Consider the following 12724-nt stretch of genomic DNA (forward strand, 5'->3'; position numbering starts at 1 on the left):
CTATACTATTGGTTATGTAAGTTTATTTATTTTGAACTGAGACAGTGAAATTAACATTGAAAACTCAGTCTAGTTAACTTTCAGTGAGGCCCACATGCCAGTGGGTTGGAGACACTACACACAATTGCAGGGTGGTATCTTTTGCAAATTTTGAAAGAGCATATATATATTGCACGTCTTGCTTAAATACAAGTTTAAGAGGGAAAGAAGAAACATACTTTGCAACTTTTCATGGAAAAGCTAAAAACTCCATCTGTTGCCATCTTCAATTTGGGAACACTGTGGTCAATGTTACAGTGTTAAGTATTTTGTATAGATATATTCATATATAAATGTTCATTTGTTTCTTCTATCGTATCCTAATGTGTTAACTTTGTATGTGTGATAATTATTTGTTTTTCCTATCTAACTAACTTCTTTACACTTGTTCGTTTCCTTTATCAAAAACTATGATCTTGATCACAACTGCACAGTAAGAAAATTGAACGTGCCGCAACCTGCAAAGAATAACATGCATCAGAATAGTTTTAAAAAAGAGAGAGAAAGAGTATAGTAAGATCACATACCTAAGGTCACTGTCCCCTTCATGCTCAAAATTATTGTGTCCAACCTCCAAAGGGATTAGGGAAAAGAATTGGTAAAGCTGAGCTTGAAAATTCTGAAAGATGTGTGCATAACTTGTGGAACCTCAAAACCAGAAGCAATCAGACTCTGCTTGTAAACCTCTGCATCATTTCAAAATTTCCAATTCCATTATTGATCCTTATTTTCGATAGCTGCAAAGGCTGCACGGTGTATAACCTCTGAAAGTTCTAGTACAAGTCTGGACCACAATCAAGGCCTTATTGCATTATTCATGTCAGACCTGAGAGCCCACAAATTAGAATCCATAAGACTTGCACATTAAATTTAATTTGTATATATGCAGTGTATAACCTTAGAAAATCATAACCAATAGCAACATCTCTCTGTCATTACCTGCTCAGGTCCAGAAATTAGATTGGACTTCATTGCAGTTTCTCTGTTTTCATGAAACTATTCCTCAAGCATGGATGCTGATACATGTTTATAAGTTGGAGAGAGAGAGAGAGAGAGAGAGAATACACTCTCACCATTCATGAGAACCCTACAGCATCCAGGACTTCAACTGCTACTAAGAGCCTCCATTGCAAGGTGTACTAGCCGTAAAAGTTCCTCTACATCATGGAAGCTGAAATCAAGGGTCCTTTTAATGGAAGAGATGACCTCCCCGTTCCTTGTCTTTGCAAGTACTACATTAGCAGCTGCAAAGGAAATCTGGGATTTCCTTGAGGCCTCCATTGCAAAGTTTACATCTTGTGCCTGCAAGCAGTTCCACACAAAGACCATCAAATTATTTTTAACATATATAGTCAAAGGCAATGTGATGTGCCCCGAGGTTTGTGTAAAAAGAATTACTAGCATGCAAGGTACGATGCTAGGAACTTGCCAGATATATCATAAGGCCAAGACCAAAACTTTCCTTCTAACCTTTTCCTAATCTAAGTCCTCTAGGCATCACAAGATTCTTTTTTTAAAGTTTTAATAATCCCAGACCCGCTGGTTAGGATAAACTCCCATGCAACTCCCAAGGACCAGGGAGTTCGAAATCTGGTCCTTCCATTTATACAATGAGGGTGCTAATGTCATTTGATCTAAAGGTCCTTGGTTGGGCACCCAAGGATCCTTTTAAGCCTTACCATCCATAACTAGCAAGTGCAACAGCTATTTTTGAAGATATTTATTTTTTTCCATCCAGCACAAGTTTTTTCCTTAAATAGAATTTCATGATGATAAGGAAACAAGCAAAACTAATATGACTATACATACAAAGTCGAGCAGCCGCACAAGCTTGGGATGGTTTCTGGCAGCAATGACATGATTACCAGTAACCTGCAATGAACTACCATCCTTGGCTATTTCCATCTTGTCCATCATTGCTTGATTATATAAGTTATCAACATCAGAGGCAGAGGATGATGGAGACTGAACTGAAAACAATATAAAAATTGACAATGTTAATAAAATATCATAAGGAAAATTAGTTTGAAGGATAGCAAGATATATAAAAATTTACTAACAACCCCCCCCCTTTCCTCCCTTTTTATAAGAAACTTTTGGTCCTAAGCAGAGGGGGAAGGGGAGATTCGAACTAGTGACATGAGGCGTAGTCCCCAGCTGATTGTGCTACTCCTTAGAATTTTTAGCCTTTACTACCCCTTTTTCTTTAAACCTTTATTTTTAATTTTTTTTTATAAGCATGCATTTAGTAACAATTTCAAAAGAAGAAAAAGCACTTAATTTTGCTCAACAAATGGATCAACTTCAAGGGTAGCTCCAGCTTTTCCACTAAAATTTCAGGCCAGGAGAAAGGAAAACCATTTTAGGCCAATAGGTTGTCCATAGACTGGGCAGAGTACCATTCATTAGCATTTACAGTGCTGAATTGAGTCAAGCTTGGGCCTATGAAGCCAACCGAAAACCACACTTAGAAGAAACAAGGCCCTGGCCCAGCGAGGCCTGGCCTTTTGAGGACTTATATTGTGCATTCTGATACTTCTTTTAGATCATCACCTTATGCTCCATCACTAATCAAACTATATAGCCGAGTTAAGGGTGAGTTGGATAAGTACTAGTTCCATATAAATTAAAAAAGTTTTGTCACTGGCATTTCTACCTTCCTTCTTTTACAAATTTTTGTTAACCTAGAAAAAATCATAATTACCTTCCAACCACAGCATCCTTATTTTTACCTGGAGAAACCATTTGTAGTGTCTTTTGCAACTCATTTTGGTCACTGCTTGCAATGAAATGATTAACATAGATCATTCGCATGAACGTCACTTCCAAGCATTTGTATGCCAAGGTAGCAGAAGCCATGTCTTTGCATCTCTCATATTCACGGGCACAATATCTGTAAATTTAAGCAGTTCAAAAACATCAACATGTAGCTTTGAATGTTCTGTATACACCCAATTGTGGCATACATCATAGCTTAGATAATTAAAAATAAAATAAAATCTTAAGGGTGATGCAACTCAATTAAGTTGAGAAGAACCATATCTACCTTAAATGCATTAAACCAAACCCTGGGTAACTCTTCGTAAAATATTTCATAAGCACTCTCGAGGAGTCACACGTTTGAGATTGTTAGAGCCTTAGGATATTTGTTTTGATTGTTTTTAGACATATCAGGATTTCATAATATTATCATTACGTTAATGCAGACTCATTCCCAGTTTCCCAAGTATATTATGCTGCCTTCTGAAATAATACTAATGCTAGCACCTTAAAATAACTTCTTTAATTTCTATAATCAAAATACTGCAAAAGCCTACAAGGAGAAATGCTGCTTATCCCACAATCTATTCTATGGCCCTGCTATTTTCATTTTTGTCTTCTTTGTCTCGATATTCTAAACTTTCAGTCCTCCCTTTCAAATACTTTTTTCCCCTTCAGCAAGAGAGAAATGAAGAGTCTTTGCATGGATTGCAATCAACACTTACTCAAATAGCTTTGCGGTAGAACTATATGCTGCAGTTGATGTCATTTCCCCATATTTGGCACTCTTGCTATTACAAGGATCTAACAGTGATGCCCCATGGAGAAACTTCAGAGCTGCCCGGAAGCGTGCCTCTATACTTTCAAGTTCTGAACCAGAAATCTAGAAAGCAAATAAAAAACATACAAAAAGTTAGGGTAATGTTTTTTTCCCCATATGTCCAAGTTGGGGTAATGTTAACATTTAAAGATATAACCATATGAACATTTAAATAAACAACAAAAAATCAAAGTTGCAAAATATGGACAGACCTTAAGCTGATCTGCCGAATGCTTAAGATCTTCTGCTTCTTTTAAAGTCTTATTTGCTGCACGAGTAGAGGCATCCTTTCTTCTATGACTTGGTGCAACTATATCCCTATTCCCATCCCTATTGCATGTGGGGTGTCTTGAACTAACATGATGAAGTTTATTTTGGCAATCATCCTTCCCAAGTTGTTGTGAAGCCTTCACTGAATCGCCTCCATTAAAATCATCAAACGGCAATACATCAAAGTCATCACTGTTCTCTGTAGCTTCTTCTTCTTGAAAGTTTCTTTCTGAAGGGAGCCATTTTAAATATTTCTCATCATTATGATTCTGCAACAGATTCTGCCTGCTGGCAGTAGATTCTCCACCCTTAGGAAAAACAGTAATAATTTTCGAATGTGGGTCCTCAACTCTATCACACAGAGTTTGGCTCTCTCTTTTACTACGGTCACTCAAACATTTGCCAGCAGAAATTTTCTTTCCAGCATGATTTTTCTCAATTTTAGTAGACTTATTTCCCTGAATTTTAATTTTTCTAACCTTTATGTCTTTCTTGTATGGTGCAATATCCTGAGATCCATTCTCCACCTCATAGTGCACATTATCCGATTCTTCCTGCTCGTTAAACGACTCAGAAATCCTAATATTGCTTTTATCCAAATCAGATATTGGAGTTGAGTGCCTTTCTTTGGCCTGTGAAGAGCAAACGTTTGTAGATTTCTCAGGCAGACATTTCTTTGGAGAGCAATGGCTGTTAACTCTTGCCATATCATGGAAATGGTGGTTCTTGCTTGGTTCATTGGTATGTTTGTCATTTTCAGTACAAACATTCAACAGGTGGGAGTTTCTTATGTTCGAAGTGTGGACAGTCGATGATATAGCTTTCCCATGTATTTTGTGCTCAGTAAACCTGCCTTGATAATCAAATGAGGGGGACACAGAAGACCCATCTTGAATCACAGTGAAGGCTTTTTCCTTCCTTATGGACTCATAATGCTGGCTTCTGCCATCATCTTCACCCACTAAGTATGTTCCTGGGCTATTAATGAGAGCCAAACCTACATCTGCACTGACATCCTTCCCTGAAAGGCTCCTTGTATGATTTTCTGGGTTGGAAATTCTCAAAGGAGAAGAACAAACTGATTCTGCAGGCGAACCTTTAAATTCATTGAAATTCACTTTAATTTTACCTGTGCCTGAAATCATGGATGAACTAGAGGTGGCAGCAATACAAGGATGTCTAGCTCCAAAGTCCCTTCTAAAAGAATTGTTACCATCAACAGTCCACTGAGATAAATTGTATCCATCATACTGCCCAAAATGCTGGTCCTTCTTCGAACTTTTTCTGCCTTCATATGAACCGGTTCTGTCTAAAGGATTATTTTTGCTACTTGAAAAAAGGATCCTGGTCACTGTACCTTGTTTTTCTGGTTCACTACTGGCCTTCCTAGTATTGGTTTCATTTCCTTGAAGCTTCAATGCTCTGGCTTTCTTTTCTTTTCCACATTGTCTCCCACTAGTCTCCTCCATAGAAATCTGTTCATCCTTAAAATCCTGTCTATTACTAGGAAGGTCATTCATATGAATTTGAATACCCTGCCGCTCATTCAACTTTCTCTTCTTTGTAGCAAAAGAACTCTTATCATTATCTTCCACAAAAGTCCTGTGACCCTGTTTCTTAGATTGTTTAACAGAAGGAAATGAACCATCCTGAGGAACACCCTTTATATCACTGGAACATCTTTCATTATATTTCTGAATATCAGTTTCAACTTCCTTCTTTGACAACCCACCAGGATTCTGATCTTGATTGGTATAATGTGTGCTTTCTGTCTTTGCTTTCTTAGAGGGTCTACAACCACCTTGACCATACTCCCTCCTGATATTTGTTTTCAGTGGCTTGGCATTACCTGTAAACAGAAACAGACATCAGCAAAATAGTGGACTTCAAGAAACATTTAGGACACCACAGCTCCAGAAAGAATCTCTGAGCAGTCATGACCATAAACACTGCCAATACAAACATGGCTGCGTTTAGTAAGGAGTGAGAAGAGATGGGTGAGGAGACTGAGAGAGGGAAGAGAAGTATGTTTGGGGCTATTTACTTCTTCTTTTTACCACTTGTTGACTAAAAGGGCATTTGCATCTTTTGCCACTTAATGGTCATGTGCATGTCATGTGACTGTTAAATTTAAAATTGATTTGGATGAGAAGGTGCTAATCGGCGCAATGGAAAGGATCTACCTGTTAACTTTAACTGCAATCTTTTTAGAGTTTATTGTGCACATTGCAAGTATCCCATAGTTTAGGGTGGTTATCTGCATTTAATCTTTTTTTTAATAAGTCATATTAAAGGCATAAACATTGGGAATCATTCATCAAATAAAATTAACTAAAAACATTAAAGTCATCAAAACATGCTTATCTACGAGATTCTGAGAATTCACTATCCTAAAATAAAATTTTATAAGTTCCATCAAGTCAATTCACTATATGTATTGATGCTTACATATGGAGTTCAGGAAAGGCAACCGTAAATACTAGATCTTACAAGTTATTTACAGTATGCCAGCAGTTAGTAGTTCTTACTAGGTCTTTCCTCTGATTTCGATTCCAGGGAACATTGGCTGAGATTCTGTAAACCTTTGCTTTTAACAGGGACCTGTTGGTTCTTTTTGAAGTTCAACACATCCTTGGAACCAATATGAGGAGCTTCATTTGATACTGTTTTTGCTCCTAGTTTGTTCTTTCCACCACTGGTCACTGCATTGAAAACAAGATCTTGGCAGTTTTGGTTAAGATGCGGGGCCTCAAGCAAAGTTCCACCAGGTGCAGTTCCAACAGGATAAGTCTGCTGATTATTTTGTATCTGAGAAATGGGAACTTGGTATAATGCATTCAGAGCATTTGTTGTCTCCTCCTCACTGAAACTACACCGATTCATTCCAGGCCTGAAACAGTTTTATCACTCAATCATCAGGAAGAGAGCATGAGAGAGGATTACAAAAAAATCTCTATCCAAACATCTAGATGGCTACTCTACTACTAGACTACTACTATCTGCTTGCTACAAAAAAGGTAACGTTAGTAAAAATAAAAAAAATCTCTATCGAAACATCTAGATGGGTACTCTACTACTAGACTACTACCATCTGCTTGCTACAAAAAAGGTAACGTTAGTAAACATATTAACAAGACCCAATGTCGACTTAATTGTAGACTTCAACACTTATGACGTGAGTTGTGAACCAACCTTGCAAGCTAAATAATTAATTTCCAAGTGAATAAAAACAACAGGGAAAGAAAAAAGAAGCATTTCAGATATTGCAGCCAAAGCTTGGTCATTTTCCATGTTATAAGACCTCTCTGACCAAGAACTCATGCACTTTTCATGAGATCACAAATCGCCACAGCATAATTCTCAGTTTGTTCATAATCACAATTTATCCATAATCATCATTCAAAATTTATGCAGTTTATCTTTTACATCAAACTTCATAAAACCAAGAAGAGAACTTACAGCCAAGTAAGCATGCTGCACAGCCACTTCTTTGGCAGGTGGTCAGGATTTGTACCATATGGTAGAAGCCGCCATTTCTCACACTTGTCACAACACACCCAATTTTCCTCTATGACTACTGGAGCAACCTCAGAAGGACGAGGATCAGGTATCTTAGTTGCATCTTTCATGTGTCCTTTCAGATGTGCTTCAGAAGATGATGGGAAATCATTCTGTTTATTACCTGATCTCTCCTTTAGTTTATGACTGAATGCATAGGATTCTTTCTCAGAAACATCAAGCTTATGGTCCTTCACAAGATCTTTACCTAAGGTCTCCTTAGATTTGTTGCTGATTGCATGGTATCCTTTCCCGGATAGTTCTTTGACTGATTTTTTCCCAGACACTTCAAGCTTAGAGTCCTTTGCCTGATCGGTACCTGAACCATCCCTTGATTTGCTGCTGGATGCAAGGAATTTTTTCTCAAAAACCTCAAGTTTAGAGTCCCTTCCCTGATCTTTGAGAGGATTCCTTGATGTATCACTTACACATTCTTTCTTAACTAGTTTTTTGTTAGACATTCTATCACTATGGCTATCTTTTGCCTTCTCTAAATCCTTGTGTAATTTTCCATCTCCTTTACTTTTGGATGGAAAGCCACTTTTGTAAGCGACATTATCTTTTGACGCAGAAGAACAACTAACCTTCAAGTTCACTTTTGCCTTCCTGGTAGCTGAGCTATCATGATTTTGGATTTCCTTAGACTTCTTTTGTCCCCCAGCTGATTCCTTCCTGTGAGATATATTCACTCCATCCTGTTGGTGGGTGGCTTTGCTCTCACAATTCTGTTTTATGGGAGCTGCTGTTCCCCAATCGCAAACTTTGCTCCCCTTTGGCATGTCACAATTCTGTTCAAACAAATTACAACTTCTATCATCTTTGGTTCTGCCATCTTTTCTTATATCATAGACTACATTTTTATCTTTCTGGATCATTTCTGCCAAACCATTCTTTGCATTCTGCTCATCACCACTCCTGCAAGCTATTGACCCCAAAGTTTCCTCTTTTACTAAGTATGAGGAGAATTTTTTTTCCTTTGCCTTACCCATATTGAGTTCAGATGCAGCCATAGCAATACCATTTCCCATGCCACCACTATTACTATGTTTACTAGATTTAGGTGCAGATGCAATCTCCTTACTCACTGAGATCTTAATTTTTCCTTCATTCTGCAATCCAGCATTAACAGGATTAACAGGATCCTCAAAATTCCCATTCTTTGATTCTACAAACCTCTCATTTTTATCCCCAAACTTCTTTTTCTTCTCTCCGACCACCTTTTTACAATGCATTTTTAAAGCAACCTCATTTTCAAAGACAGCATCCATCTCTTTAAAAGCTGGAGATCTACTTCCATCTAAGAGATTTTTTTCTTCCAATGGGCGAACCAAATTATCATGAAGAGGCGACAATAGCACACCATTTGGAATAGGAAAAGAAGTCATGATCTGCTTCATCACATTGGCATGGCAAAAAACATAATTGAATTATATGAACATCTGCCTGAAGAAACACATGAAGAGATAACAAAATGGTGAAAAAAGGTTCACCTTAATAATGCAGGAGGGAGATTCACTCTGTTTACTATGAGAATCTGAAGAGTTCCCTTCCCACTCTGTATGGCTGCCATTTGATGATGAGGATGGAGACATGTCAAGACCAAGATTGCTGTAGATTGCAGCACTCTTTTCAGTTAAAATGTTGTCTGACCCCACTTTGATCCGGAACTTCAGTGTTTTTTTATCAGACTGATTGATTGACAGTTTGAGAGGTTTGTGATTTGAAATATAATTCCTTGAATTACAAACTTTGGGCAAACTATCCACAGAAGAATTCCTTAGTTCAGGTAGTGCACGATCAGTTGAAGCAAGTTCAGGTCTCATGATAACTGTTGAATTCTGTGGGGCACCCTGCATGATCATATTAAGCAAAGAACTCAAGTGTCTAGAATAGGAAGAAAAATATAAAGGAAGAAACCAACAATATACCTCTAAGGGCAGATCATGAGAATGGTTGTTTTGAGCTTTTTGTGAAATCTTTGAGCAAGTAGAAGGAGACCGCTGATACGTAGGTAAAAATGAACCATATCCACCAAATCTTGCCCCTGTCAATCAGTTGTCTCCCATTATCATCATTTTGAACAGTGGAGATACTAAATTTAATCATAACATTGTATCTTAACAGATGAACATTTCCTTAATTCATCACTTACCCAAGTTTTCTGCAGAAAGTCCACCCTCAAACTCTTTCTGATGATGTCCCAAAACATCTTGAATCCTCTTATCCTACAAAAAAATCAGAACCAAACCTTAATATTACTTGAAATACATTGCATAAAAAATGTCACATCAAGAAAGAGGCCAATTACAAGAACCACCATAGCATAAAATGTGGTGAAGCCTTAAAGTTATAGAAAAGCAAGTCCAGTACATAAACCAATGAGATTGTACATTAGACGCTATAATTGGAACTGAAATTATTTATGCTTCAAATTAATCACTTTTGAATGAAAGTTTTGACATAAGGTGCATCATAAATGGTCAGGAGCTAGTATTATGTTGTTACACTTACAAGTTAAAATGTAAAGAACCACGATGTGGTTTCTATTATTTAAGAACTTTTTTATATCATATATTGGCACTTCAATATGGAATATGTTCAGAAAGTACAAAAGAACCATCAGGTTGACAATCAAAATCAAAGAAAGGAGCAACTGAATGCAATCTATGGAACTTATGTTCTAGCAGCATATTTGATGAGTGAATAAGTTCAGATGGAAATTTAATTGAAGTTGACTACCAGATATAGAGGAAACAGTTAAACCAACAAATGATGTTCCCTATGCATGTGGAAGCTCTTCCTGTTTTCATTGTGTCTCTTTATGATTTAATTCACACCCAAAACACCTACATTCCTCATGCAGCCAATACAACCACAGCCTAACTTGAGACATAGTGATCTATATTCTATGCCACAAGTTTTAGGTTTGGTAACCTAGGCTCTCACCACCAAACCCATATCAAATATCTCTGTTGGGGATCTAGGCTTGTGGCACTGCTACCATTTAAAGACTGTTCAAAGTAAATATCTCTTTCCTTCTTCTGGAATCTAGTCAGTGTGTGACAATTAGGAAATTATGGCTATTTCATCCTCAACATGATAATTTGTGACAGCAAACATATCTTTTGATATTTTATATTTGGAGGTATAAATCCAAATGGTTTGGACATGGCCTTAGTTAACTTTTTGATAGATATTAACAGAAGCAACCTCATTCAAGTTTGAGATGATCATCGGCCTTTGACTATCAAAGCAAGTAAGAAGTCCCCGCAGAAACAATATCCAATATAGATGGGATGTAGTATCCCATTATCTTAAAGTCCAGCAAAATCACATCAATTGAACTATTAATCAAGCCAAAAATATTTTGTAAATCACTTGAGGCATCTAATGAAGACCAGCATTGGTATGAACTCTAAAATCACATGACCAACATTGTCTCTAGACTCAAACAGAAATAAAAGAAAACGTGTTCTATTCCCATGAGTTAGTTGTATTCTATTACACAACTAATTTATAAATGCTTTTGCCAGCAGAGAAGATGGAGGAAAAGAGAAAATAACTAAATAAAACCTAGAAATATTTTTGATTTATAAACTACACATCAACAGTAATAATCCTTGAAACAATTCCTTGATTTAGCCTAGTCTCATAATCATCTATTATCCACGAAAGAAAAATCCTCCCAACCCAACAATTTGTTGACATAAGTCTGCTGAATAATGAAAAACCAGTACATGAACAATGAAAACCAAACATTTTCCTTAGTTATCTCAGCAAACAAATAAAAGGAAATAAAAATTCTATTGCATGTGGCATTTAGTGATCCATCAGAATTCTTAAAACCACCCAACCATCAATCACTAGTTCACACTCCAGCTCTATTTTATTTTTATTTTCATTCTTTGTTTTCGACTTTAGCTCAAGCTTTCGAGTGCAGCCCATGATAACAACATCCAGACACAAATTCTCAAAAAGCAACCAAATTTGCATTGATCACACCATAAAAGGATCAACATAAAACATCAATAAAAGAACCCTTACAATGTAAGAGAAAGCAACATCAATATCGATGTTTTGATCATTGCCTATGTAAGAAGAACAACAAGCCGCTCCCTCTTCAAGCTCAGTCTTCCCCATCTTCACTACCACCAATGGAAAACCCTGAACACTAACCTAAATTGAACTACAATAACCCAATATCTCACTTGCCCTCGACTGAATTATGATCAAGGCCACAAAATATCAAAAGCCCACTTCAGAAAATCCAAAACCCGGTAAAACCCAATAATAAAAACCCCTTAAAATCACCAAATTCAGTTCTTGATCATCCAAAAAAAAAAAAAAACCTCCAAAAAATATCATATGCCCTGAAATAATAGTTGATCAAGACCAAAAAATATAAAAAACCCACATCCCAAAATCCCTGAAAATCACCAAATTCAGTTCTTGATCATCCAAAACTTCCTCCAAACTATCAGAGGCACTGAATTGATATTTGATCAAAACCACAAAATATCAGAAAACCCCACTCCGGAAATCCAAAACCCAGAAAAACCCATGAAGCAAATCCCTTAGAATCACCATTCTTGGACCTTATTCAACTTGTCCAATCAAAACCCACCTTTCAGATACTTTTCCAAATATACACAAAAATCCCAAAACACGTTTCGTAAAAGCACTTTAATACGCAATCTCTGTACACGGCCAAGCATTTAATACATCAGTGAAAAAAAAGGTTCTCTATAATGCGGTGCTTATAAAGTTGGAACTGACTCGGAGGGATTTATTTATTTATTTTTTTTTTTTTGAGGTTGTGTTTTTGCTTTTGGGAAACAGAGAAAGTGTTTTCAGTGTTTTCTTGCTTTTTGTTCATTCAAGATTTTCCTTCGATTATTAAAGTGAAGAAATTGGCTTACCAACCTCGTTGACAAAGTCACAAAATTGGTTACAGCTTAGAAGTATTTTATTTTTGTTTTTGTTTTTGCTAATTAAGTTAAAATTAATTAAATATTCCTTTATTACTTGAAAAGGAAATTTTTAAATCCCAAAAGAAAATATAAAAATATTTTATATATAAAATTATAATAAATACGGAATATATATAATAATAATAATAAATAAAAAATGAAAATGTGAGCAAAGTGTTTTTTTTCTTTTTCTTTCATATAATCTTCATTAGTTTAAGTTCAAGAATATAAGATAAAATTTGCATGGTAATGTAACAGATACATTGAATGGTGTAATTGTGTATTTATTAACATCTTTATGATATGT

At 36.3% G+C, this 12724-nt stretch overlaps 1 protein-coding gene across 2 annotated transcripts; it reads right to left on the minus strand.

Moving 5' to 3' along the window:
• Nucleotides 1–410: 410 nt before the first annotated feature.
• LOC115979899 lies at nucleotides 411–12325 on the minus strand. 2 transcript variants are annotated; one of them, XM_031101984.1, is made up of 13 exons: nucleotides 11492–12325; nucleotides 9600–9672; nucleotides 9376–9491; nucleotides 8938–9297; nucleotides 7349–8835; nucleotides 6418–6779; nucleotides 3832–5738; nucleotides 3525–3682; nucleotides 2772–2932; nucleotides 1849–2009; nucleotides 1113–1341; nucleotides 567–865; nucleotides 411–497 (listed from the first exon to the last, which is right to left on the minus strand). In XM_031101984.1, the coding sequence occupies exons 1-11, from the start codon at nucleotides 11585–11587 to the stop codon at nucleotides 1144–1146; spliced, it is 5079 nt and encodes a 1692-aa protein (XP_030957844.1). In that variant the 5' UTR covers nucleotides 11588–12325; the 3' UTR covers nucleotides 411–497; nucleotides 567–865; nucleotides 1113–1143. The 2 variants fall into 2 exon arrangements, with proteins under 2 accessions (XP_030957844.1, XP_030957842.1); XM_031101982.1 differs by having other exon boundaries at nucleotides 979–1341.
• Between the last annotated feature and the right edge of the window lie 399 nt (nucleotides 12326–12724).

This window comes from Quercus lobata, chromosome 3, assembly GCF_001633185.2.
Source record: "Quercus lobata isolate SW786 chromosome 3, ValleyOak3.0 Primary Assembly, whole genome shotgun sequence".
Lineage (NCBI taxonomy): Eukaryota > Viridiplantae > Streptophyta > Magnoliopsida > Fagales > Fagaceae > Quercus > Quercus lobata.

What these genes read in the sequence shown, in the direction of transcription:
- LOC115979899 (XM_031101984.1), bottom strand. Translation starts at nt 11,587, where the DNA reads ATGGGGAAGACTGAGCTTGAAGAGGGAGCGGCTTGTTGTTCTTCTTAC. An exon ending in GAAATCAGAGGAAAGACCTA is followed by an intron (nt 5,739 to 6,417) that starts GTAAGAACTACT and finishes TTCTGTTTACAG; the next exon opens with GTAATGCCAAGCCACTGAAA. An exon ending in ACTACAAATGGTTTCTCCAG is followed by an intron (nt 2,010 to 2,771) that starts GTAAAAATAAGG and finishes TATTGTTTTCAG; the next exon opens with TTCAGTCTCCATCATCCTCT.